We start from the raw sequence: 25,813 nt of genomic DNA on the forward strand, positions 1-25,813 counted from the left end.
AGTTCGCACGAAAAATATGTTAAAAGTTAAATTAAACAATTGATATTACCTTTCTTCAAGCCTTACTAGCATTGCCCTGTCCTCAACCCTTGCTTCGTGCTTCATATTTTCACGCCAGCGATCCTGTGATGGCAAAACCTTCCTTTTTTTGTTGATTGGTGTCCGGGGTGGAATGCTGGTTAGGTCGGCTGAATCACTCGACAACGTAGCGATCGATTTTTCATCATTATTTGCAGTTTCGAACAAAACATTAATCTTAAACGAAAGCAAAACTTTTTATGTAATAGTCACACTGAGTCATTTTTGACAACTTAAATTACAAGTTGAAAAAATCTGACTTAATTTAGTTTTTCTGGTCAGTGTTAGCTTTTTTTTATAAAAAAGTTTGTTTTAAAACAAATACAACATAAAAGACATTAAACTTTTTTTAAATCATTAATTGATGATTTTTAAATCATCATTTTTTCCCGTCGCATTGTTGTAATATTAATTGTATATCATATTTATTATTTACTTTTATCAAGAAAAAAAAAAAAAAAAAAAAAAAAAAAACTATGTCATTTGCAAAAAGATGGCAATATTAAATATTTAAACAACTGTTAAAAAAAATTACCTATTTATACATAATTTAGTAAAATGAAAGATAGCTTGATAATTACGTAACTTACTTTTTCTTGTTGTGGCTCTAAGTCATATCCATCATCCAATTTTTCTTTAAGAAAATGAAGAGATGAAGAAACAGTTGGAATGGAAAAGTGAGGGGTATGTTTTCCTTGAACAAAAATTTTCCAATATTTAAAAAGATCGTGTTAAAACAGTCATATAAAAATGTAAAAGTATGCCAGTCTACAAATGTGTATATATGAAGCAAAAATGTATATGCTTGTATACATTTTATTTTTGCAATATTTTATTATATTTAATATATTAATTTTACCAACATAGAAAACATTACTTACTGGCTGGTCCATCTAACAGTTGGTGATCTTTTTGAAACAAATCGCTTGGGACAATTAACTTGTGTTCTTTTAACTTTGCTTCTTCAAGGCACCATTGAAAGTGGGACTGAACTATTAAAATATAAAACATCAAATATTAAGCCTACTATATTTCATAACAATATAAAGAGCCATTTTAATTAACTGAACCTGGTGGTAATCCTAGTTGTTCATATCTTTCGCTTCCAATATTTCCTGCGACATGTTCCAGTGCTTTAGTGTCAGCAGAAACCGCTCTGGCTCTTGCCTGTAAAAAAAAAGTATTAACTGACTTTTTAGAAACACTATGCGTTATGAAAAAGAAAGTAATTTGGGAATAAAATTTCTTTTATTTTTAAGATTAACCAGCACCGTGGTGTAGTGGTAAGAACACTTGCTACACCACACATGAGGTCGTGGGTTCAATCCCCACTTATCTCATGCTGTAGCGCTCTCGAGTAAGGCGCTATAAACGATATGAACTCCTGCTGAGCCAGCACTTAATCAGCAGCATAATTATCGGGAAATTATAATTTATAATTTCGCAAACTGCCACAGGCAATTAGAGACTGGGTTGGAGTAACTGATGTTACTCTATGTTTAAGTCGCGCATTCGACTTTACCACTTCGAGGATAAAGATATATACAAAAAAAAAAGATGTAATCGCTGAGATACAAATAAGTTTTTTATAAATATTAAGTTGATAACTAACTGGAAAATGTAAATTAAGATTTCAAACATTAATTAAAACTTTTTGTTTCACCTGAATTATTCTTCTTTCTAACATGTTGCATTCCTCCATTTTTCGCTGATGTTCTGCATGAACCTAACAACAATAATAATAACTCACAAAAAATTCTTAATACATTTAACACAACAGTACTACAAACGCTTGTTCCTAAAAAAAACAAGTCTGCAAAAGTCCTACATTATAAAATATTAAACTAAATTATTAATAGTTCACAGAAATATAAATTTTTAGGTAATATGGGACCGTACCATATTAAGTTGATCCATGCATTTCTTGTGAAACTTCGTGCTTCCCTCACTAGAACAAGTTAAATTTTTGACAGTGTCTTTACTCATTACATCTCTGGTGTAAAGGTCTTTAAATACATCAGCTAGTATGTGGGAGACATCCTTCAATAAAGAATTGATATCATTAAGAGTTGGCATCGACTTTTTTAAACAATATCATATTACCTATTATTTAATATGCTAATAAGTTGGACAAATTCACTACATGAAGTCATGGGTTCAATCCCTACTGCTCTCATGCTGTAGCGCCCTTAGGTAAGGAGCTATAAACGGTGTGAACTCCTGCTGAGCCAGCACTTAACCAGCAGCTTTATTATGAGCAATTATAATCTATAATATCCTAAACTGCCAAAAGCAACTCAAGACTGGGTTGGGGTAACTAATGTTACTCTATGTTTAGGTCGTGAAATCGACCTTCTCACATTGAAAATAAATAAATTTTAATGCCGGCAGTGTGGTGTAGTGGTAAGAACACTTGCTACACCACACATGAAGTCGTGGGTTCAATCCCCACTGACCTTATGTTGTAGCGCCCTTGATAAGGCGCTTTAAACGGTATGAAATCCTGCTGAGCCAGCACTTAATCATCAGCATAATTACCGGGCAATTATAATCTTTATAATATCCCAAACTGCCACAGGCAACTCGAGACTGGGTCGGGGTAACTAATATTACTCTATATTTAGGTCATAAAGTCGACCTTCCCGTATTGGAAATAAATAAATATCAAAAAATTAGATATAAATTCCTCATTTTATAGAAAAGGAATTTTATACCAGTGCTTGATCAGATGATGGTCTTGCCACAAACATTGGAGGTTCATGATGTTTTAATTCGGGTGACATACAACTTGCAGGCGTACCAGGAGGCATTACCTCCAAATTACTTCCAGTTTCAAGATCCATTTTTAATTTTTTTAGCAATTTTAACAACTTTAGTTACCGACGATATAGCGATAACTGCTCGTTTTAAAGCGCGCTACTTCATATACAATAAATTAAATATACTTTTATAATCCTCGATGTATTATTTCCACACGAAACAAATATTAATGAGTGTAGTTTATCATTAAACTTTAGCGCTCTTTCAGTCTGTTCCACAAACGCATCAGCAGTTGGCAATGGAAACATTTATTTTCCTGGTAATCGTAACAATAGTTATAACTAGAGAGCGCCGGCGAGTTAACTTTGTTTATTTTTTAATAAAAACTTAGTTTTACTCTAATATTTCTTTATTTTAACATTTTAAAGTAGTAGAAATAACATTAAAAATTATTTTATAAAGCTTTTTAGTAAAAACATGTTGGTAAAAAACAATACAAGCAATAAGTAATACAAAGTTTATTTCTAAAATAATTAATCATTTTGTAGAATCGTAAAAAAACTAAAAAGATCATTTTAAAAACACTAAAACACCCACTAAATATAAAAATCTAATAAGTAATCAAACTATTAAGTTATAACCAGTTACAAAAAATTGTGTAAAACACTACTAACAAGAAGTCTATCAACACAAATCGCAAGCTAGTGGTAAAAATAATTAACATTTATATATAAATCTTCATGTAAACATAGTGAAATAAAGCACAGACAAAGTCATTACATTAAAAATCCCTACAGACCAAACTCTCGTGGAAGATGATCCTGCAAAGAAAAATTTCGAAATTAGACAAATTTCTCAAAAAAAAAATTCGTAATAACAAAATTTTTAATTGTGTTTTACCTATACAAATCTTTTCCTCACTAACAATTTGGTTTTTATGTTTACTTAAATCTCCATCTTTAAGACCACCACCCCATGCATACAAGAAATAAACACAATCTTTCAATGATAAATCATTCTCATCCTCAATGTAAAATTAAAAAAAATATTTAAAACTTCGTCAATAAAAATTTACAAACTTATTTTTAATTTCCAAAAAGTATTGCCCAATAATAAATAAACCCAATTAACTATAAAATGAATATTAAATAGATTTATCTTACCTCAGTATCTATTAATCTTGCAAACGAAAACTTTAACACTCCGTCCTTATATTCCCCTCTTCCATCTTCTAATGTACTTGGTCCATTGTCCAATGCAATACCAGTGGGATCACGAGATGTCAACCACCTGTCTGTTAATATTAAGTTACCATCTGCTGCGTCTACCCAGCCTACCACAGCATCTGAATCCACCTAAAATAAGAATAAGATTAATTATCTTTTTTTTTGTATATCTTTATCCTCGATGTGGGAAAGTCGAATGCGCGACTTAAACATAGAGTAACATCAGTTACTCCGACCCAGTCTCGAGTTGCCTTTTAGCAGTTTGGGATAATATAGATTATAATTCCCTGATAATTATGCTGCTGATTAAGTGCTGGCTCAGCAGAAGTTCGTACCGTTTATAGCGCCTTACTCAAGGGCACTACAGCATAAGATCAGTGGGGATTAAACCCACGACCTCATGTGTGGTGTAGCAAGTGATCTTACCACTACACCACGCTGCCGGTTATACATATAGTGTACCAAACATTTAAATCTTTTCCAAGTACCATGCTTTTATCATTTGAAAATCCGACACTGGCCCATTCCTCCTGTCCTACTTTTGCTTCGATTGTGAAATGAACTTTGTCGGTCGAGTTTCTGTACTTCCAGTTGATCGTGTACTCACAATCTTTATCTTCACAATCTGTTGGATGACTAAATGACCCACTTGTTACTTTCGTTGTGTTTTCATCCTCAGGATTTTCTAAAGTCAATATATTTATATTATTCACAATCTAAAAAAAACTAATTTTGAAAACATTCTTCTATTTATATTTTTTATCCTAAACCATGATCTCATGAAGTAAAGCCTAGTGTTCTTGCCAGTTCACTATCCCACAGTTTTAAATTAACATTAATTTCATTAATGAATAACCGACAGCTTGGTGTTGTAGTAAGAACACTTGCTACACCACACATGAGGTCGTGGGTTCAATCGCCACTGAGCTCATGCTGTAGAGCCCTTGAGTAAGGCGCTATAAACGGTACGAACTCCTGCTGAGCCAGCACTTAATCAGCAGCATAATTATCGGGCAATTATAATCTATAATATTCCAAACTGCCACAAGCAACTCGAGACTGGGTCGGAGTAACTGATGTCGCATTCGACTATTCCACATCGAGAATAAAGATATATACAAAAAAAATAAATAAAAAATAAAAAGTATTGTTATACCATAAATGTTAAACAAGGTAGTTCCTCTCTGTGATGGTTTTGTGCCGTGATACTTTAACTCATTTATCCTAGATTCAAAATCAACTATTTAATGTGTTATAAGAAAAAATCATATGTATATTAATCAAATCATGCATACCAATTTCAATTTTAAATAATCAGTATCATATTTATTAAATTTTTTTGGACGGAACGTGAAAATTAGAAGGTTTTTACCTGTAATAACCATAATCTGATGCTTTACATCTTTCCAAACCACTTTGAGGTTTGTGATAAAAAGTGTAAGGTGTTTGTCCTCGCGCCCAAATTAAACGAAAATTTGAATCGTAAAATGAATGATCTGCTTTGTCTTTAGATTTCAACTTCCTAAAAACAAATCAAAAATTTAAAATCTCATTAATATTAAATTTAATTCTTTGTTTGAATATCGGTATAATTTTTTTTTGTATATATCTTTATCCTCGATGTAGGAAGTCAAATGCGCGACTTAAACTAAGAGTAACATCAGTTACTTCGACCCAGTCTCAAGTTGTCTGTGGCAGTTTGAGATATTATATGGATTATAATTGCCTGATAATTATGCTGCTGATTAAGTGCTGGCTCAGCAGGAATTCATACCAGTTTATAGCACCTTACTCAACCTTACTCAAGGGCGCTACAGCATGAGAGCAGTGGGGATTGAACCCACGCCCTAATATGTGGTGTAGCAAGTGTTCTTACCACTACACCACGCTGCCGGTGAATAATATTTTTTCTATAATATTTTCCACTTTTAACTTTTTATCAACATAACATAGCTTACCTTCTAAACTTTGCATGTAAAACCCCATCTTCTATTCCGGCAATAGCAGCAGTTAGATCATCAGTTCCACCATACCAATAATCTGGTTTTGGAGTTGATCGATCTCTGGTGTAACTGTCAACAACTCGATGTAGATTTCCATGAGCACTTACTGTAATTAAGAAAGAATTTAAAACCATTAGTTAAGCTCAAATACAAATGAGTCTGTGCTTTATGCAAGTCTTCAAGCTAATTAAATTATGATTAATAAGTCTTTTAAAGTGCTAAAAAAATTATTTTTTACTAGATACATTTATCATAATAAAAAAATGTTGCACCAAAAACAATGTCAGAGCAATCCATCGGATGTAAACTTTCTGGATCAGCTGCTGGTTCGGCTTCTGGTTCAGGCTCTGGTGTTACATCTGGTTCTGGCTCTGAGTCTGGTTCCGGTTCACTTTTAGGCTCTGGTTCTGGGGCTGAATCTGGTTCCAATTCTATTAACAAATAATTTAAATGTTTCGGTAAATGTTTAAAAAATAAATTAGATTAATATAAAATCAACTTTGCTACTTATTAAGGTTTTACATAAAACTGTTAAATTTACCATCTGGTCCAGCATTAAAAGCCCAAGTTGCCCATGAGGATGCCTCACTAACATTCCCAGCTTCACATAATTCTTTTACTACATTTACCTGTGTTAAGGTTATTTTAATTATTTTTATGGTTAAAATTTGTTCAAGTTATTTTTTATATGTTGTAGCTTCTATGTTACAATATTTTTTTAATACTGTTACAATTTTATTTTTTATAAAGTTTAATATTACTTCTTTTTTGTCAACAATTTCTCTTTTAAATCTACGATAAGTAAAATTAATTTCGGAAAACCGACTTCTTTTTCTTCTTTTTCTACTTTCTACATGATGTCAAATAAAAATAATTGAATTAAATTTTATTAATCACAATAACCAATTTTTTTTTTAATGTTTTAATTTATTTTGACCTTTTGAACCTTCTTCATTTTCTCCCTCTTTTTTCTCTTCATTGTCGTCATCTTTTACTTCCTCTTCATTCTCATCCTTATCTGCTTCCACCTCCCCTTTCTTATCTTGATCGTCAACCTCTTTCTCTCCCCCAATATTCGGAAAATCCTAAAAAAATTGTAACATTTGGTTTACAGAATGATATTAAATTTTTTAGTGCTTTAAACTTACCCTACAAGTAGAATCAATATCTTGAGGTCTCCAACCAACCCCAACCCAAGTATTTGTTTCTACTTTTAATACAATCTCGATCTCATCATCATCTACTAACTTCCAATAAAATCTAAACATAAAACAATCACAAAAATATAAAAACAGTTTACTATAAAAACTAGAAGATATTTTTGAGGTAGTTTTAATAGCTGTGTTAATATATAATTTGTAAATAAATATGTTTCAAAATGCAAAGTTGGTCTTACAAAAAACTAGGGTCTTTATATAATTCGATTTTCATGTAATCATTTTCATTTTCGATTTTAGTGTCTTTAAAATCAGATTCTAAAAACAACATAAAACTAAATAAGGCACAAACAATTTCTTTATTTGATTTTGTAGAAATTAAACATAACAAGTTAAAAATTTGACTAAGGTAACAAAAAAGTTTTACAATCAGAAAAAAAAATTATATTTTTTTGTATTTTAATATTTACTTTTACTGCAAAACCTTTCCATCCAGCCAGCTTCACAAAAACAAACTTTTTTTGGATAACTTGTCCAATCCATTGTTACACATTCACCATTATTCCCACAATCATCACCATCAGAGCAATCATTTTCATATTCACATCTGTTAATTAAAAAACATAACATAAATGCACAAAAATCACAATTATTATTTTCATACAAAGTTTTTTTGTAAATTTTGGTTAGGTTGTGATTAAAATTCTTTTTACCTTTCTCCTTCAAATTTTTTAAGACAAGAACATTCAACATTTTCACAAGTTCCACCGTTTAAACATCTGCCTTCGTAACATGTTGAAGATATGTCTAAAATTTATTAAAAAAAAAATATAACTCATAACGTTAAACTTTTATTTGGTTCGAAAGTCAAATCTTTTAACAATAAAAACGAAAATTTAAAAATGTTACAAAAAATTAATTCTTATATTTGAAAACAATTTTAAATATTTTTTACAAAGACTATACCTTCTGAATCTGAGATTACGTTGACATCAGCACAAGACCAAAACAAATACCCATCTTTATTGCTTGTATTCCATTCTGAAGCCTGCTTTATTACCCTCAACACACAGTGCTCACAAGTAATACCTTCGTCAATGGTTATTTCGTGAGACAAAGCCCTGAAAATAAAATTACTACATCTTGGATTTGAACAAATGTAAAATATTACCACGTGCCACCAAAATTGTTTATAAACAAAGCGACTAACTAACTAGAATCATAACTTTTTTTATTACCGCTGAATTACAAAAATTAATAACAAAAAAACGTGCTTGTTTTTCTACGTGTTAAAAGTTTTAAACAGTGTATTACAATTAAAAATAGTTTAATTATTTACGTTGTATCATTTTGAAATATAAATTCTGAATCCGTTAATTCTTGTAAAACTGTTCCATTCAGTTCCATCAGTTGCAGTTTGATTCCTCCCTAAATACATTTATACATACAAGTTTTAAATCACACATTATCTAGGAATAAGCAACCAAATATGAGTTACCGTTTTTTAAACTAAATAAAGCTACTACATGGAAGCAGTTAGGATAGAACTTATTCTGTAACAAGTGTTTTTAAAAAAATACTACACCACGTTGTCGGTTAATTTTATAGCAATGTTCAATAAGTTGATCGACAAATAGATTTACCAAATGAGGGTAAGCAATTTTCCAGGTTACTTCCGTTGGTTTTCCGGAAAATATTGGTGTTAAAACTTTATTCTCTAAAAAAATAAAAAGACTTGAAAATTAAAAAATAATCAAAAATTCGGAAAAATTAACTTAAACTAAATAGTGAACAAATAAAAATTTTATCATAAATAGAGAAAAAAAATTTACCATTATTGTATGGTACACCACACGGACTCTTAGTGTTAACGTTGTCAAGAAAATCAAAAGCTAAAGGCCTCGCAGGTGGAAAACTCAAAGTCACGTGACCACGAACAGGTTTGTACGACAAACAAATCTGTTAAACATAATAAGTATTATTGCATTACAAGTTAAATCTGACTGTAACTATTAAGTACTTGAGGAAAAATGCCAATTATATGTCAAAAGCACTTCTTCTTTGTTTTAATAAATAATAATTATTGAACAAAAACATGTTATGTCATTTCTTTAAAGTGCATATTATATGAGTCATCTTTAAAAAAAATTATTACAAATACATAAGACATTTAGATAGTAAACTTACCAACAAAATAAATAACAATAGCTGAACTGTTTCTCTATATCGTTCCATTACAAATTATACAACATAAAAAATCAACAAACCTTTAAACTAGTATGTAAAAATTTAAAATTAATTTTTAAAATACAAAAAATTATTTTTTTTTATCTAAAAGTTGTTTAAAAATTGCACAAAAATAATAATAACAGCTCAACTCAATCTAGTGTTATATTGTAACCGCTGGTTTTTAAGTTGTTGTTTATTATAATATTTCGGCCCTCGATCCACTTGATAGGTCATCTTCATTCCCACTTAACATGTATTTGTAAAAAAATAGAATATACAGGGACTGGTATTGCGAAAAAATTCGACGAACACTTAACATTATGTTATATCTCGTATCCTCTTCTTATCATCGCAACCCTTAAGTGCTGACGTCACTGGTTATAGGAATGGCGACGTTGTGGAGGACAGGTCATTATAATACTTCGATAATATTTTAAATAAATTCCATTTAATTATCAACCAGTGGATGCTAACGTCACTGCTTGTGGGAATGGATAACGTGCCAACATTACTGCCTATTGAAAAAAGTAGCTCTACAGAGGACAGGTCATTAAGATACATTGATGTTAATTTAAATATATTCCATTTAATTATCAACTTAGTAAATTTTACAACAGTTCTATTTAATATTGTGTAAAAACCCAAACATTTAGGCACATTTAAAAAATTTTTAAATGTGTTGTTTATGTCTAAATACCAATAATTGGGCACATTGTACTATAGTTCATTTATTTAATGGAACGTAAACAGAGGGGCTTTGTTTTGCTTTATGAATACAACTCAACACCTAGAAAGCGAGTGTTATTCCATGCATTCCTTTTATCCACAAAGAATGTTACACACACCCTCTTGCCAACAGACGACTTCTTTCTGTACACAGAACATTGCTTATAAAGCCGCCATTTTACTTCAGATGAAGGAGAAATTCGTTTTCTGTCGTACTCAGTGTTGTTTTACAGATTTGCTTGCTGATTGGAGACTCGCGCGGGGTTGGCATATTAAGCAGATTTTCGCTACAGGCTAATGTGTGGCCAAGCGTGTTTTGCTGACAGATCAAACGGCGCCGCGTCGGATGACGTCATGCGATTTTGTTTCATCTTTGGTCGCTTGAAGACGCCGCCACAATTTCGATTTTTTTACCTGACGTCTGCATTGATATTTTGCGTAAAAAGATAAAGGTATGAAAAGAAGATCAGAAAATTGTGGTCAAATATTTAAAAAGCTAAACCCCGAGTTACCAACGAAGACAAATCATAGCATCGACAGCTTAGGCTGTGACAGTGGCAGTGGATTTTTTACAATTAGTTAACCTCTGTTTTCAATTATAGCCTTAAATAAAATTAACATGCTAAGACTTGTAGTAAAAGTGTTACTTGCGCTGCTGTATTTTTATCAAATTTCGGAATCTTCACCTGCGCAACATGCAAGAAGATCAACGACATTAACAGATAGCGACAATGATCCAGTCTCGGAGGTTGTGGCAAGAGGTCAAAGATACGAAGAGGTTGTAAGTGAAGGGCAATGTGGGTCCTCCTACAATATGAAGTTGATCAAGTTGGCCGGAAGTGATGCAGCGACCTGTAACGACGGAACGACAGCAGGGTAAGCAAATACCATTTTATGATTTGATATAAACCAAATTATTTTTGATAGGTCACTTTATAAGAGATAGGTAATATAAGTTTTAATAAACAACTTTCTGCTGATTAGATCTGTTTTAAGCTTTTTAAAAACGACAAGCTCAAGTAAAAATATTGTAACGTAACTTTGGTGCGGATCGAACCCAAGACCTTTTACTTTGCGACAATGCCGTTAACGGTTTATCACACTTCAAAAACCAAAACAATAAATATAAAAATTGGAGGCCGGGCCTACTTTTCTGTAATCTTTAAGCTTAAGTTCTAGTATTAGAAAACAGAATTAAAGCTTAAATTCTAGTATTACAAAATGTAAAGTAAAAATATAAAAAATCTTATTTAATACCCTTAACAGTTTTACGTTTGTTTAAGGTACTACATGTTAAAGCAAAGTGAAAGTGACAAATGGGTAATTTATCTACAAGGAGGTTGGTATTGTGCTGACGAAATAAATTGTCGTTCACGGAAAGAAAATTATGGAATTTTTTACAGTTCAACTAATTGGCCAAATTGCCACGCAGGTTGGTATGTTAAAATAAAATAAATTATGTATTGATAGTGTATTACCTAAAAATATACGTAATTTGTAACAATTTAGCCAGCAGCCTGGTGTGGTCAGGACACTTGGCTTTACTACATAAGGTCCTGGGTTCGATCCCCACTCCTCTCATGCCGTAGCGCTCTTAAGTAAGGCGCTGTAAACGGTAAAAACTCCAGCTGAACCAACACTCGATCAGCAGCTAAACTTTTGGGCAATTATAATCTGTAAGTTTCCTAACTGCCACAGGCAACATGAGACTGGGTCGAGGTAATCGATGTTACTTTATGTTCAGGTCGTAAAGTCGACCTTCCCACATTAAGGATGAATAAATATAAAAAAATTATTAAAAACAATTTTTTCCAATTTTTTTAGGAAGCGGTATTATATCGACAGATGAAGAAGAAAATCCACATCTTTCAACGGCCAACATGGTGTAAGATAGTGTTTTTAATTATACTTAAATATTAAGTATATTAAACTGTTAAAATGAATTGAATTGTTAGAGTTAGGGTTCGTTTCACGAGATCCAGGGATCCAGAATAACAAAGATGGACTTACATAAATATTACTTGTTATGGTATGAAATATTAAACAAAAATATTCTTTTTATGTTTAGTTATATTCCTTATTGCTCTAGTGACGTTTGGAGCGGAACAAGCAAAAACCAAAGACTTGGTGAACGTAAGTTTACTACATTTTTTATACAGCAACAAATTTCAAACTAGTGTAATCCTTTAAACTATATAGCCTACATATTATATCATTTACATAAGTTTTGCATAAAATTAAATAACTAACGTCAAAAATGTGGTTAACTTTAGATGGAATTTTCGGGCAAAATAAAATAAATATAGATAGCAAACCACGACTATTTAAAAATACTTATAGACACTTTATACACACCCATTTAATATTTATGAACATAAAGGGTAAAAAAATAAAAGGTAGAAAAGTTTAATAACAATATTCCTGCTTTTAGTTACAATCAATTTTATGGGTTCTACCATTATCGAACAAGTCGTTAAACGCCTTATGCACAACCATGGAATGAAAATAGCGTCCACCATTTTGCTTGCCGGGAGCAGTGCGGGAGCGACCGGGGTCTTAATCAACATTGACCGGGTTCAAGCTATACTTAACACCGCAGAAAGTGATGCAAAGTTGCGGGGTGTCGTTGACTCGGGATGGTATCTTTATAGACCAAATATGGAAAATGATGTAAGAAATATAGGAATTAGCGATTTTTTATATATTTTAATTAACAAACAACCCGTTAAAATTTTTCAAATGCCAAATGGCGTAGGGTCAACATACAATATTAAAATTAAAAGATCTTGGGTTCGAGTCCTGGTAAAGCGAAGCGTCCACTTAATTTTAATTTGATAGTTTAAAGTTTTAAATTACCTTTTCACGTTTAAAATGACTTTAGTTAAAAAAAAAACAGATAATCAGCATATCTATAAACTACAATGTATTTTTTGTTTGGCTAGCAAGTTTGCCTCGCTTTTCGGGGTTACGTATACTGTAACAAAGCCCCTTTTATGTTTCCCGTGTTTACCAATAATATATACTCCTCAATAGCTTATATATGCATCAAAGAACCCTATTAAATAAAGCGGTATAGGGTGCTTTGAATAAAGTCAACTAATTTTGAAATAATCCTTTAAATCGGGTATAATTTTCACTAAAATTCGATTACGGATCAGGGACTTAGAAGTAGTGAAACGGGCCTTGCACGAGATTTGTTTATTTTTTTAATAGGCACAAGAAAAATGCTACATGTGTAAATATTGCCTTAATTATAAGCTTAACAAAAACATTACATAACTTCACTGCATTCCTATGCCTTGAATTGTTCTATTGGCATTTGTTGCACGAGTTCTTTTACTATACAAAAACTCTTATGCCTTATAATTGGGGCCATTATTGCAATTAACCTCCATAATCCTATAGAAAGGCACGCTAATCTTTGTAATATAAAAATTAGGAGGCTTAGTGTAAAATGTGTCACAATTTAATGTGGTACTGATTCATAAAGGGTAACTGAACTCTTATAGGGTTGGGTCAAATTTTGTTACTAATGAATCATAATTTTAATGTAAATATTGATTTTAAATACACTTCCTACACTTCATAAGGTCCTGGGTTCGATCCCCAGTGATCTCATGCTGTAGAGCCCCTGAGTTAGGTACTATATAAACAGTATGAATTCCTGCTGAGCCAGCACTTAATAAGCAGCTTAATTATTGACCAATTATAATCTATTCTATTCCTAACTGCCATATTCAACCCAAGACTGGGTCGGGGTAACTGATGTTACTTCATGTTTAGGTCGAGCATTCGACCTTCCCACATCGAGATAAACATATATACAAAAAAAAATTTAATAATTTTGTAGATTGTTTGTGGAAATCGAGACATGTGCTCACCGATCGATTCGATCAAAAAAGGGGTCGATATTTGGAGACCGAACATACCCGCATCTTGCTTAGCCAAATACACCACGGCGCCACTGGCACCTGGAAGTCGTCGGAGGCACCGAACACGAAACCCCTTTTCATTGCGTGATTACCACACGTCACGTGATCACGGGTCTAGGCCACGTGACCACAGATGGAAATGCTTCTTTGGACATCTTGTCTACCCTCACATTCAAAGTAAGTATCCAAAATCTTGTTAAAAAAATTAAAAAAAAAATTTAATGTCTCATTGACTTTAGCCAGTAAACTAAGCATGAAAATACCTATCAAAAACTAAAAAAACTTTTGCAGCTCCGTTATTCGTGGTGCAATGGATGTACGACAACGTTCAGTTAATGTCCGACGACATTTTCTTATTTCATCAGGGTAACACTGCTGATTTACTTCGTTATTTCCAACTTCTGCACGCGGAAATGTCACAAACGTTCAAGACAATGGAGTATGTGATATAACTAAAGATAGTATTACATTGTGTGGCTAAATTTAAATGTATTTATATTTAGTGAAACTTCTTTTTTTATGTTTTAGTGGCATCTTTGCTCCATCTTGTATTGCACACACGACATTGCAAAAAAGGTAAAATTCAAAATGCTTAGTTAAAAAGAAATTTCTGTGTATTTATGATAAACTAAATTTTTAGTAATTATTCCACCATTTTGTTTAGCAACTGGAAGAACCTGGAGGTGGATGGAATCAATCTTCCAGATGCGATCCAATGCTGGATGTGGAAAACGATTTCAGCGTCCAGAAGCCTAAAAGAAAATCCCTCTTCCGATAGAAATCAAGAAAATCTAGAAACAGAAAACTACCGAGATTCGTATAACGAAAGTAACAACCTTCCTACTTCAGTTGGGGTATCGAACAAATATACAAACAGCCAACCCGATCCTACAACATGTAAATACAACGCTATCAGTAACTGTTCCTTGCCTCAATGTCACAACACCTGTCCCACAGTAGACGATGTACTTAACCGCAGGTCTTTAAACGCAGTTGAGTTTATAGAGAACGTTTTGCGCATAGATATTCGTTCGATTGCGTTTTATTATGGCAATTCTGACCCTATGGAAACATGGAAAATGTTGCAAGGACCAAGGTCAAGAAAATGGTTGATATCTCAAATCTCGAAATTTAATAATCATTATTAAAGCATCGTTAATGACTTAAAACTGTAACGAATTATAAAAAGAATACAACAGTACCAAAATACATAGTAAAATATACCCTTTTTTGCGTATTAAAAGTTTTCCATCCAAATCTTTGCCTATGCTACCTCGACAATGTAAGAATATATCTAAAAGTTGTGTAACATACAAGAGAAATACCTCTTCGAATGTAAATTTCTTAAATAGTTTTAACTTTACTGTTAATTAATTTTTGTTTGCACTTGTTTTAATCAGTTGTAGTTGTGTAATTAGAAATGTATATTTGTGATTTTTTTAATGTAATAACACGTAAATATGTATTTGGACCTTGCAAATTTGTTGCTTGACCCTATAAACAGACAACTTTTTGAATTATTGTATTTGCTACTCATAAAATTCTTACTTAAATATGCTAGAACAGGGTAGCGGTAGGTATCAAACCCCAGACTCCAGTGCCTTAACCACTATATTACGACAAAAATAATTTTCTACTAAAGCAGTACAAATTTTTTCGAATTCAGTTTCTTGTTCCGCTAAAATCATGGCTCAAAAGCACAAAGAACATAATTTACATAAATAATGATCAAATCAAATCTACGGCAATGCAGAGTGTAGCGTAAAAACTTGTTCCCTTAAAATCGTCGAATATTTTTGTACCCGTCGTAACGGCTGTCCGATGGAGGGCGGTTAGGTGCAAAATAGGTGCCATGTGGGGGGAGTATGCTAAGCCCAGTAGGTAAACCTTGGATATGGGTATGCTCTGTTGGTTGAACACCATTAAAACCAACCAACCTAACAAAATAAGGGTGGTTACTTAAAGTGGTTCCTTAAGGAAATAGGTTTTTGATATTTTTATAAGGAAAGATATGCTGTTATCGTGTGATCGGGCTATCCGTAAACGCCAGGCTCAAGGGCGCATAGTGTGACGTTGGTGCGGCTCGAACCCGAAACCTTTCGGCTCGTAGTCCGACGCCATGACCGGTTCGCTACACTACCGGACAAGTTGTGGTATTTATAATTATAAAATAGTTTTACTTACGCTGGTGGGACACCTAGCGGAGGAGCTTGTACAGAATTACTTCCTAAAAAAAATTAACCATATTAATTAAAAACCAATTTTGTTACAAAAACAAACTTTAAAAGAACCATATTTTAACCAACCTGTCCACAAACTGCTACTTTCGCCTCTGGATGGTTGTTGTTGTTGTTGTTGCCATGGTGACCATGGGTCTGGTTGCTGGTGCGAACCAGCTCGAGCTGTGGTCGGAATTGGTTTTCCACTGGCCGCTGGTCCAACTGGTGATCTACAACCATTTAAAAACCAAATTATAAAATGGCAAAAAAATTAAAAGAAAAAACTGTACCAAAAAAAAGTTTTTTTTTATTTTTTACCGTTTGCTTGAGAAGTTCATGTCTGCTGCATGTCTCTCCGCTTCTGTCCTGTACTTTTGTGATCCGCTCCTGGAGGAAGATCCGTGACTGGAGTGATGCCGGATCTCACTCTGATCCCCCATCTTCCTTCCACTCCTCTCGCTCTTCCTCCCACTCTCATAATCACTCACCTGTGAAAAGATCAGCGATTAAAATACCGAGATAAAAATTTTTTTAATTTTTTTTTTTAGAAACTTACGCCTCTAGGATGAGCATCCTCTCTGAGATCCCGATCGGTTGGTCTTCTTTTGCTGGAGGAGACAGTAGTGTCCCTCCACAAGGCTGATTCTTTTCGAGTGGTTGAACTAGAGGTGTTGCCTCCTCTTCTGTATCCCGTCATGGGACTTCGTGAACTAAAAACATAAAAAAAATATTATTTAACAAATTATAAAAAAATTAAAAAAAAGTGGTCAACAGCAATATAAATACATAATTAGTAATGAATAGTTTACTATGGAAATAGAATGATATTTATATATATTTTTTTGTATATATCTTAATTCTCGATGTGGAAAAGTTGAATGCGCGACTTAAACATAGAGTAACATCAGTTACTTCGACCCAGTCTTGAGTTGCCTGTGGCAGTTTGGGATATTATAGATTATAATTGCCTGATAATTTTACTGCTGATTAAGTGCTGGCTTAGCAGGAGGTTATTCCGTTTATAGCGCCTTACTCAAGGGCGCTACAGCATGAGTGCAGTGGGGATTAAACCCACGACTTCATATGTGGTGTACCAAGTGTTATTACTAGGGATGTGCCAAATCGTAAAAAGTTCGGCTCGTACGAGCATCTTAATTTTAAAAAAGCTCGGCCGAGCAATACGAGCTTTTGAATAGCGAAAATAAATATCTAAGTGACCTTTCGGTACGTAACGCAAAACGTATGCCCGGAAAAAATGCACAAATTTTTGTTGTGGACACGATTTTTTACAATTTTTTTTTTAATTATTTGAATTAAATGTTATATCGCTGCAAGCTTGCTATAGATAAATAATTTAAGATTATATTGCTTTATTTAAAGAAGCGATTTAAAATCGTTAAAACGTGCAGTGAAACGCCGAACAAAGTTTAACGGTTTTAAGAAAATTGAAATAGGCTGAACTTAGGTTAGTGTTGTACTTTGTATTAAAATGCGAAAATTTACTTAAGCTTACGTAAATTCACATGAAGAAATGTAAGCATTTCGACATGTTCAGGAGTTAATTGGTTACGAAGCGTGCTAGTAATAGCGCCCGCTGTACTAAAAAGTCTTTTAATAAAAACACTTGTTGGCGGCGTGACAACAATTGAATAACAACGTCATATCTCGCGTGATATAATTAAACCATGGAGATACTAATATGTATATATTAGTATATTTATCGGTGAACCGACTAATTTTCGCAGTGTGAATTATAACACTATTGCATTTAAAAAGTTATAACACTGGACGGCGTTCGATTTGCATTATAATTTACCAAAAAGCAAAAAAATTAATTTAGTTGATAATGCTCGGATAATTTAACGTGAAAGCTCGGCAAAAACCGAGCCTTTAAAAATGCCTAGGCTCGTACACGAGTACGAGCCCGAGCACTCGGCTCAACACATCCCTAGTTATTACCACTACACCACGCTGCCGGTCATATATTACACCAACACAAAATACAGTTTGTCATAATTTAAGTCATGGGTGGGAGAAGTAAAAATAACACAATGTGTAATAAGTATAAATATAGGTTTAAAAGTAACATTTAAAAAATAAAGTTTTTACCTTCTTGATGGTCTTTCTCGTTGAACAACTTTTCGGTCGTCACTGTAGAATAAAAATTTAAAATTAAGTTTAAATCACAAGAAAAGTTGGGTTTTTTATTAATTTAAACACTTACATTGTTCTGCTGTCCCGTATTTCCCTTCCTTCCCTTGAAAAAGTTGAAGCATTTGCAGCCCCACTTCTACGATCTATAATAAACAAAATTCATAAACCAAAAAAATTACTAACAGCTTGAATTCAAGTTAAAGGTAAGCACATATTTATAACTTTTACTCCTTATAAACCAGCAGTGTGGTGTAGTGGTAAGAACACTTGCTACGCCACAGATGAATTTGTGGGTTCAATCCCCACTGATCTCATGCTGTAGCGCCCTTGAGTAAGGCGCTATAAACAGTATAAACTCCTGCTGAGCCAGCACTTAAACAGCAGCATAATTATCGGGCAATTAGAATCTATAATATCCCAAACTGCCACAGGCAACTCAAGACTGGGTTGAAGTAACTGATGTTACTCTATGTTTAAGTCGCGCATTCGACTTTTCCACATCAAGGATAAATATATATACCAAAAAAAACAACTTTTAAAAAAGCTGAAAAAATTTTAGACATATTTTGCTTATATATTTTAAAAAGTCATTATTAATTTTGTTAAAATTTAATTTAAAAATAAAAAAATTAATTTTAAAATATTAAACAAATTATTTACCGTAGTCCATTATTTTAGTCGAGTTCCTTTCTGGACGTTCGTACTTCTTCACTTTCCTCTCAATATCGTTCCCGTATCTCGCATCTGTGTCCTGCGGAGCGATGACCTCTCTCCTCCGATCCACATCATGATAATCCTGATTAGAACTCAACATTGACTTACTCAAGCCACGAGTTAGTTGACTCTGACTCTGCTGAGTGGAGCGCTCTGTTGCACGGCTACTCCGGTAAGTTTCCTGCAAAAAATGTTTTTTAATTTTTTTTGAAAAAAAAAAAATTTAAAAAAAAAATTTAAAATTTAAAAAATATTTTTTATCTTTTTTCTACCTGGTCATTTCTCACTTGAGGTGATCCTGAATCTCTAGTCTCATATTGGTATCCACCACTGCTGACAAGAATTTATTATTAAAATTAAATCATAATAATCTAAACCAATAAATAAGAAAAAAAAATTTTACCGTCTATCGTCACGGTCTCCCCTCTTATCCGTATTACTTTGTGTTCTCCTTGTTGTCGTGGGAACCGCATCATAAGATCTCTTTATTGCTCTTTGTCTTTGCGCTTGCTCAAATCTTAAATTTAAATACTTTTTAAATGTTTGTCCTTGATGTGGAAATACAATTTTTTTTAACTAAGTATAAATTTAATATTAACCTGTTTATTTCTTGTAATCTTCTCATTTCAGCTTTTGCTTTCCCAATTTTTTCCAGTTCAAGTTTTCTTTCTTGTTCTAACTTTGATCTTTCGCGCTCTAATCTAAATATAATTAAAATATTTTATTAGTAAATATATACCAAAATTTTAAAATTAAAAATTGGAAAAAATATCCAACCTTTCTCTTTCTTGTCGATCTTTTTCCAGCTGCCTTCTTTCCCTCTCCAACTTCTCTCTCTCAAGTTGCAACAATTCTCTCTGTTCTCTTTCTTTTTTCAAAAGTTGTCTACTACGATCAAGCGACGTCGAAAAAACTCTATTAGACCTTATCGCTTCCCTTTTGTTAAAACTTGTAGCGTTGTCATTAGAAACCGTTGCCATGGCGCCACGATCACGATTATGTCTTCGTTCTGGAATATATTTTCGGGATCTCTGGAGTGCAGCTTGTGCCAAAGTTGTGCCCTGACGAGAGGAAGTATTCTGCCGGTATTGAGCTGTACCTTGACGGGATATATTAACATTCTGCCGGTTAAGACCCATATTTTGTCGCTGCAACCCAGCCCCTTGTCTTCCAAAGTTGTTCTGTCGTGAGATCGCATTTTCCGCTCGATTTGGTCGATCACTTCGATTTGTGACACGAGTTATTCGCTCGCGCAAGGGTGGTGACCGCTTGAGTCGATTCATCACACTAATATTTGAGGCACGATTGTCGCCAGAGTTAGAACTCACATTGACTCGAAGACTCAGTTCACCAGCTTTGTTATCAATAACAACTTCTCTTCTTCCTGGAAACAAAAAAAAAATTTGTAAATATTTTAGTTTTTGGAACAGTATTTAAAAAATAATTTTTACCATCAGGATTTCTTGGTCGTTTACGAATAGGTTCACCCAGAGAGGACCTTCTGCTTGTGCTCCCTCTCTGTATTTCATTTCCTCTTTTATCACCAGTTTGGATCCTACCAAAAAAACATAAAAAATTAAAAAAGAAAAAAATTATATGAAAAATAACTTTTTTTTTTTTTTTTTTTGTTTTTTAACACTCACCCTGCCCTACTCAGAGGTTTATTATCCAATCGATTCCTGTAAGAACTAACACTAGATTGAGTTCTTCTTCGTGTTTCCAATTTCTTGCTAGCTTCACTACGAGAATCTAAAATATAAAAAAAATATATAACATAAAAAAAATTAAGAAAGAGATATCATCACACAGTTTAAATTTAATTACAAATGTTTTTCTATTTTTTTCTTTAAAGGCTAAAAAAATATTATTTGATTTACCTTCTCTTTTTATACTTTTTGGTCTAAATTTATCGGTTTTGTCAGTCATTCGATCATTATTATTTGTCTTTGGGGAATTTTCGTCCTTTTTATTAACATCAGAAACCCTTTAAAAATAAATATATTTAAAAAAAGTCTTCTATGTAAAAGTAGCCTATGTAGTTGTTTAAAAAAAAAAGCTAAATTATGTTGTTTAAAAAATAAAAAAATAAATACTTTGCAAAAAAAATTTAAAAGCATATTTGTTAATTAAATGAATTAAAAAATCATTGATTTTAGGTGTTATTGATATCACCTTATTTTAATCAATACTTATACATAGAACATAGCACAACAATGTATTACTAACAGTTTATATTTAATTTCTGTTTAATTAAACCATCACATCCACATATTAGTCAAAAAAATATAATCACTTTAAAATAAATTATTACACTCATTTTAAGTCATGCAATCAACCCATTGATGGTAATTAGTAATAAGTGAACACCACCACACATACCCTTTGATTGGTGTTTTTTCTTTTTTTAAATTTATTTCAGAATTCTTATCTTGTGAACTAGTTGTTGATCGTAGTGCTTCAGAAGTTGTTGATTTCTTTGAGGCAGAAGGGTCTGACCTCGTCTAAATCATAAAAAAAGGTTGTTTACTAAACCTGATGACAAAATATTTAGCATGTGAAATGCTATTTTAAGTTTTATGAATAGGCCTAAGCTATTACGTTATATTAAACTCTATTATACATACCATACACAATGCATTATTCATATAATAAACAAGCAAAGTATAAAATAGAAATTTATTAGATTCACTGTACTTTAAATATTAATAAAAATTAACGGTCCTTTGATTTGACAATAAGTTAATTATAATCTAAGACAGGTCTACACTAATTATTATTTTTTAAATGACTAAAATATCAGTTTTAAAACAAATTAACTTACCCTTTCAACTGTAATATAACGACCATGCATTTCTGTTTTGTTTAAATGTAAAATACATTTGTTTGCTGCGTCAGCAGTTGACATGGCAACAAAACCAAAACATTTCGAGCCTGGGGTCTTGGCATTTGTCACAACCTTTGCTCCGACAACCTAAAAAAATCAACAAAATTTCAAAGTTTTTTTAAATCAAAATTAAATAAAAAACAGTAAGATAAAAACCACACAGTTGTATGATATGTGAATATTAAATGTTGTGTCAACATCCGTACATTAACAACTACATGCTAAAAATATTAATGACTTAATTTTGAAAATACTTGTGACTTACTTTTCCATATCTACTGAATGCAACTTTTAGTTCACTAGCACGAGTGGAAGCAGATAGTCCACTGATCCACAAATTTTTTGTTTCTCCAAGACCTTCTTTTTTAACCATGGCTGTTTTTTCATTTTGTGTAGATGATGGTTCACTCTGCGAATTTCTACGATACAAAAAACGAATTTTAAAATTAAATTATGATTTTCCTTTTCTGAAAATACAGTCCAATTTTAATAACAACAAACTTAATAAAAAAATGAGTTTAAATTTTGTTAGGTAATGCCATAACTCTGCCTACAATTTAAACTACTAAATGTAGATATCATAAATCTTACACTGTGCCCCATGCTCGGAACCCATGAAAAATAGTGGCGACCATGGGCTAGTGTAATAACCTTAATTTTAAAAACATAATATAAAGATGTGCAGGTAGAGCAGAGGTCGTGGTCAGCGTCACAACTTCAAAAAACGAACCTTTTTCCGTCGCTTGAAACCGATTTTTGAGATTTTCTCGCTTGGATATTCCGTTCCCTTGCTTTATTATTTTCTTCGTTCTTGTCTCTGGATTCGGATCTTGCATGCTGATTATCTGGCACTTCTATATCGTAATCCAGCATATCTAATACATCTTCCTCTATGGCCACGAGATCCTCATTATCCTCTTCCTCATCCAGTTGTTCATCAACATCCATTGCTCCAGACTCTTCCCCAGTTTTAGAATTTTCATCAATTGGATCTTCTTTTAAAGCTAGATCATTCTTGGATTCAGCATCATTGGAATATTGTGAATCATCTTCCTCAAGGTTTGGAGTTTGATCACCATCTTCATCTTTTGACTCTTCAACTTTTTCCTCGTTTACATTTTCATCTTGTTGCTCATTTTCATCCACTGTGACATAAGCAACATACTCCTCCGTGATCTCGCTCTCTTCAATAACCTCATCCTGTTCAAACTCCTCCACCTCTTCTGTATCATTTTGATCTTCCGAAAGACCTTCATCTTCATCTTGTTCTTGAGGAATATTCTCCTCGCAAACCTCTTCCTCTTTAGGATCGTTTTCAGTTGAAAATAAATAATAGCGCTCATCTTCTGATAAATTGCTTGTTTGTGCAACATTCGACTCTGGGACACTGGAATCGAGGACCGAATCCTCATCCACAACTTCCTGATCTTCGTTGATAACTTCTTTCTCCTCCGGACTCTCAATTTGATCATCATTATCAGCATTACTAAAAAGAACATTTTCTTCAATTTCTGTAGTTTGATCATCTTGAGCAAGTGGAGTTGAATTATTGTCAACAATATTATCATTATCTTGCTTCGCATCATCATTTTGACTTTGCTCCTCATCATGACGCATGTCTTCATCCTCTAAAACATGCTCTTCTTTAGGACCCTTTTCATGATCGGCGATCACCTCTTCTTCAACTACCGTTTCTTCCTCAACGACAGGCTCACTGGATGACACCTCTTCATTTGATTGAACATCATTGATAGGATCTTTGTCATCCGCTTCTGGAGTTTTATCGACTTGCTCCTCCTGTTGTATTTCAATATTATCCTTTTCCAAGTTCACTGGAGCAGATTTGATAATTTCTAAGATTTTGAAATAAGAGTAAAGCAAATCGATGTTAAATAGGTGGACTGATGAGAAAATTTTAAACCAAATATTATTAACTTTTTAAAAAATTACAAATTTATCAAAGTTAGGTTTAACTAATTTTAAGTAAAAAATGCACTTAATATTTTACAAACAACTATTTAAACTTCTTAAATAATTGTGTTAGTAAATGAATTAGATTGGTTAGGTTATCTTAGATACAGGTTATGCACAAAGTAATTATTTAAAACTTTGCTTGTATTTAAAAGTTCATTTTCTTTCTTGTAAGCATAAATCTTCCTTATTTTTGAAATAAAAAAATCGTCCAAAATTTCCATATTTTATATTCACTTGAACACTCCAATAAGGAAAACCCATTCAAATGCTTATTGCCAAGATAGAGTATTTCCTTGTTGAGTATATTCCAGTTGTGTAGTTGATTAAATAAATCACTTTCGCATTTGCTACGTACAATTAAAATTATGTAATCATTAAACTTTTAACAAGAACTAACCTGGTTCAGAAAAAATTGTTTCCGGTTTTTCTGTTTCCTAAAATATTAAAAAACATATTTTGTTATTTTATTGGGCTCACTAATTAACGAAAACACAAACTCACACTTTTAATAAATGACCTACATTTGCCAATTATTAGAGTAGGTTTTGAAACTGTAATTAACACCACCACAACACATTTTAATTGACTGACTTACCGGCAATTTTAAATTAATTTCTGGATTTGATGTTTCTAATATTTCCTCTGATGAGGTATTATTTTGTTCAATTTCGTCTAAAATTTGCAAAAAAACTATTATTTTTAAATAAATCAAGACATAAAAATTAAATCTAATTTTAAAATAAGCAGTCAATTTACATATCTTGTATTTTATAGCCCATTTTTTAAATCATATGTGTAAAGTGCTAATAAAAATAATTAGTTGAAAAGCCGTAAAATCGCCATTAAAAGAAAAATGCTAACCGTTTTCAGCAATGTTCTGTTCAGCTTTACTGGGAGATTTTAATTTTAAAATCTGAAATATAATTAAAAGCACATAAAAAAATCTTGCAATAAATATTTTAACAAAATAAAATTAATCGAATAGTGAATAAAAACCTACAATTTCATCTTCCTTATTTTCTTCTGAAGATGTATTTAGTTTTTCTTGTTCTTCTTTTTTAATTGCCTTAAAAAGTAATAAAAAAACACTTTTAGGTATATATATATATTTTTTGTTGTATATATATCTTTATTCTTGATGTGGAAAAGTCAAATGCGCGACCTAAACATAAAGTAACATCAGTTACCTCGACCAAGTCTCGAGTTGCCTTTTAGCAGTTTGAGATATATAATATGTAGATTATATTTGGCAGATAATTATGCTGCTGTTTAAAGTGCTGGCACAGCAGAAGTTTATACCGTTTATAGCGACTTACTCAAGAGCGCTACAACATGAGAGCAGTGGGGATTAAACCCACAACCTTATGTGGTAAAGCAAGTGTTGTTAATACCACTACACCACTGACCACGCTGCCAATATATTATATATCTAATACATCCTAAACAAAACTAAAGCTACAGTCTGACAGTATGCTATTTAAAAATCAGACAAGCATTACAAATTATGGCAAAATTAGTTTTAACAACATTTGAACAAACCTTTAATGAACATTTACCTGTTGCAAACGTTGTATAAGAGTCCCTTTTAAACCTTTGCTTTCTAAATTTCGTTTTTCTAATTCAAGACGAAGTTCAGCGACCCTCATGTCGCTTATTCTCCGTCGTGGCGTAGTAGGTGCCATATTATTTTGTTTATTTATTTCTATTAAAACAAAACCTAGAATAAGTAACAAAAATTGTTGAAAATTCGAAACAAA

General features: G+C 32.4%; 4 protein-coding genes across 6 annotated transcripts in view; 1 reads left to right on the plus strand and 3 right to left on the minus strand.

The window, feature by feature from the left end:
- The window catches only part of LOC145745363 (deleted in lung and esophageal cancer protein 1-like), a 28,621-nt gene extending 25,561 nt beyond the window's left edge, over positions 1–3,060 (minus strand). For both annotated transcript variants that reach the window (XR_014281258.1, XM_082563416.1), the window contains exons 1-7: positions 2,793–3,060; positions 1,978–2,118; positions 1,742–1,804; positions 1,149–1,245; positions 960–1,070; positions 669–772; positions 50–255 (exon numbers count right to left, since the gene is read on the minus strand). Coding sequence is in view for 1 of the 2 variants with exons in the window: in XM_082563416.1 (XP_082419542.1) it covers positions 50–255; positions 669–772; positions 960–1,070; positions 1,149–1,245; positions 1,742–1,804; positions 1,978–2,118; positions 2,793–2,921 (851 nt within the window). In the remaining variant the exon portion in view is untranslated. The remainder of the gene's footprint in view (positions 1–49; positions 256–668; positions 773–959; positions 1,071–1,148; positions 1,246–1,741; positions 1,805–1,977; positions 2,119–2,792) is intronic.
- A 516-nt stretch (positions 3,061–3,576) lies between these two features.
- Positions 3,577–9,499, minus strand: LOC145745543 (uncharacterized). The gene is made up of 20 exons (XM_082563649.1): positions 9,412–9,499; positions 9,057–9,183; positions 8,868–8,941; positions 8,564–8,652; positions 8,191–8,345; positions 7,938–8,031; positions 7,695–7,831; positions 7,464–7,542; positions 7,216–7,327; positions 7,005–7,152; positions 6,829–6,917; positions 6,609–6,696; positions 6,340–6,498; positions 6,023–6,173; positions 5,437–5,586; positions 5,221–5,288; positions 4,553–4,749; positions 4,002–4,193; positions 3,739–3,862; positions 3,577–3,659 (listed from the first exon to the last, which is right to left on the minus strand). Exons 1-20 carry the CDS (start codon positions 9,457–9,459, stop codon positions 3,577–3,579), a joined length of 2,364 nt encoding a protein of 787 aa, XP_082419775.1. The 5' UTR covers positions 9,460–9,499.
- Positions 9,500–10,798: 1,299 nt separating this feature from the next.
- LOC145746000 (carboxylesterase notum2-like) lies at positions 10,799–15,259 on the plus strand. Its single transcript, XM_082564178.1, has 9 exons — positions 10,799–11,055; positions 11,463–11,611; positions 12,004–12,064; positions 12,248–12,312; positions 12,611–12,849; positions 14,030–14,288; positions 14,403–14,550; positions 14,640–14,687; positions 14,776–15,259. Exons 1-9 carry the CDS (start codon positions 10,799–10,801, stop codon positions 15,257–15,259), a joined length of 1,710 nt encoding a protein of 569 aa, XP_082420304.1.
- Positions 15,260–15,654: 395 nt separating this feature from the next.
- LOC145744672 (uncharacterized) lies at positions 15,655–25,766 on the minus strand. Of its 2 annotated transcripts, none has more exons than XM_082562584.1 (24): positions 25,613–25,766; positions 25,057–25,122; positions 24,918–24,969; positions 24,652–24,728; positions 24,454–24,490; positions 22,813–23,935; positions 22,348–22,501; positions 22,020–22,169; positions 21,578–21,699; positions 21,076–21,182; positions 20,842–20,947; positions 20,650–20,753; positions 19,976–20,582; positions 19,798–19,899; positions 19,602–19,715; positions 19,471–19,528; positions 19,145–19,379; positions 18,555–18,627; positions 18,440–18,481; positions 16,887–17,040; positions 16,649–16,818; positions 16,418–16,560; positions 16,296–16,338; positions 15,655–16,048 (listed from the first exon to the last, which is right to left on the minus strand). In XM_082562584.1, the coding sequence occupies exons 1-24, from the start codon at positions 25,736–25,738 to the stop codon at positions 15,889–15,891; spliced, it is 4,125 nt and encodes a 1,374-aa protein (XP_082418710.1). In that variant the 5' UTR covers positions 25,739–25,766; the 3' UTR covers positions 15,655–15,888. The 2 variants fall into 2 exon arrangements, with proteins under 2 accessions (XP_082418710.1, XP_082418709.1); XM_082562583.1 differs by having other exon boundaries at positions 19,471–19,531.
- Between the last annotated feature and the right edge of the window lie 47 nt (positions 25,767–25,813).

The sequence above is a fragment of the Corella eumyota genome, chromosome 3 (assembly GCF_963082875.1).
Source record: "Corella eumyota chromosome 3, kaCorEumy4.1, whole genome shotgun sequence".
In the NCBI taxonomy this organism is placed as follows: Eukaryota; Metazoa; Chordata; class Ascidiacea; order Phlebobranchia; family Corellidae; genus Corella; species Corella eumyota.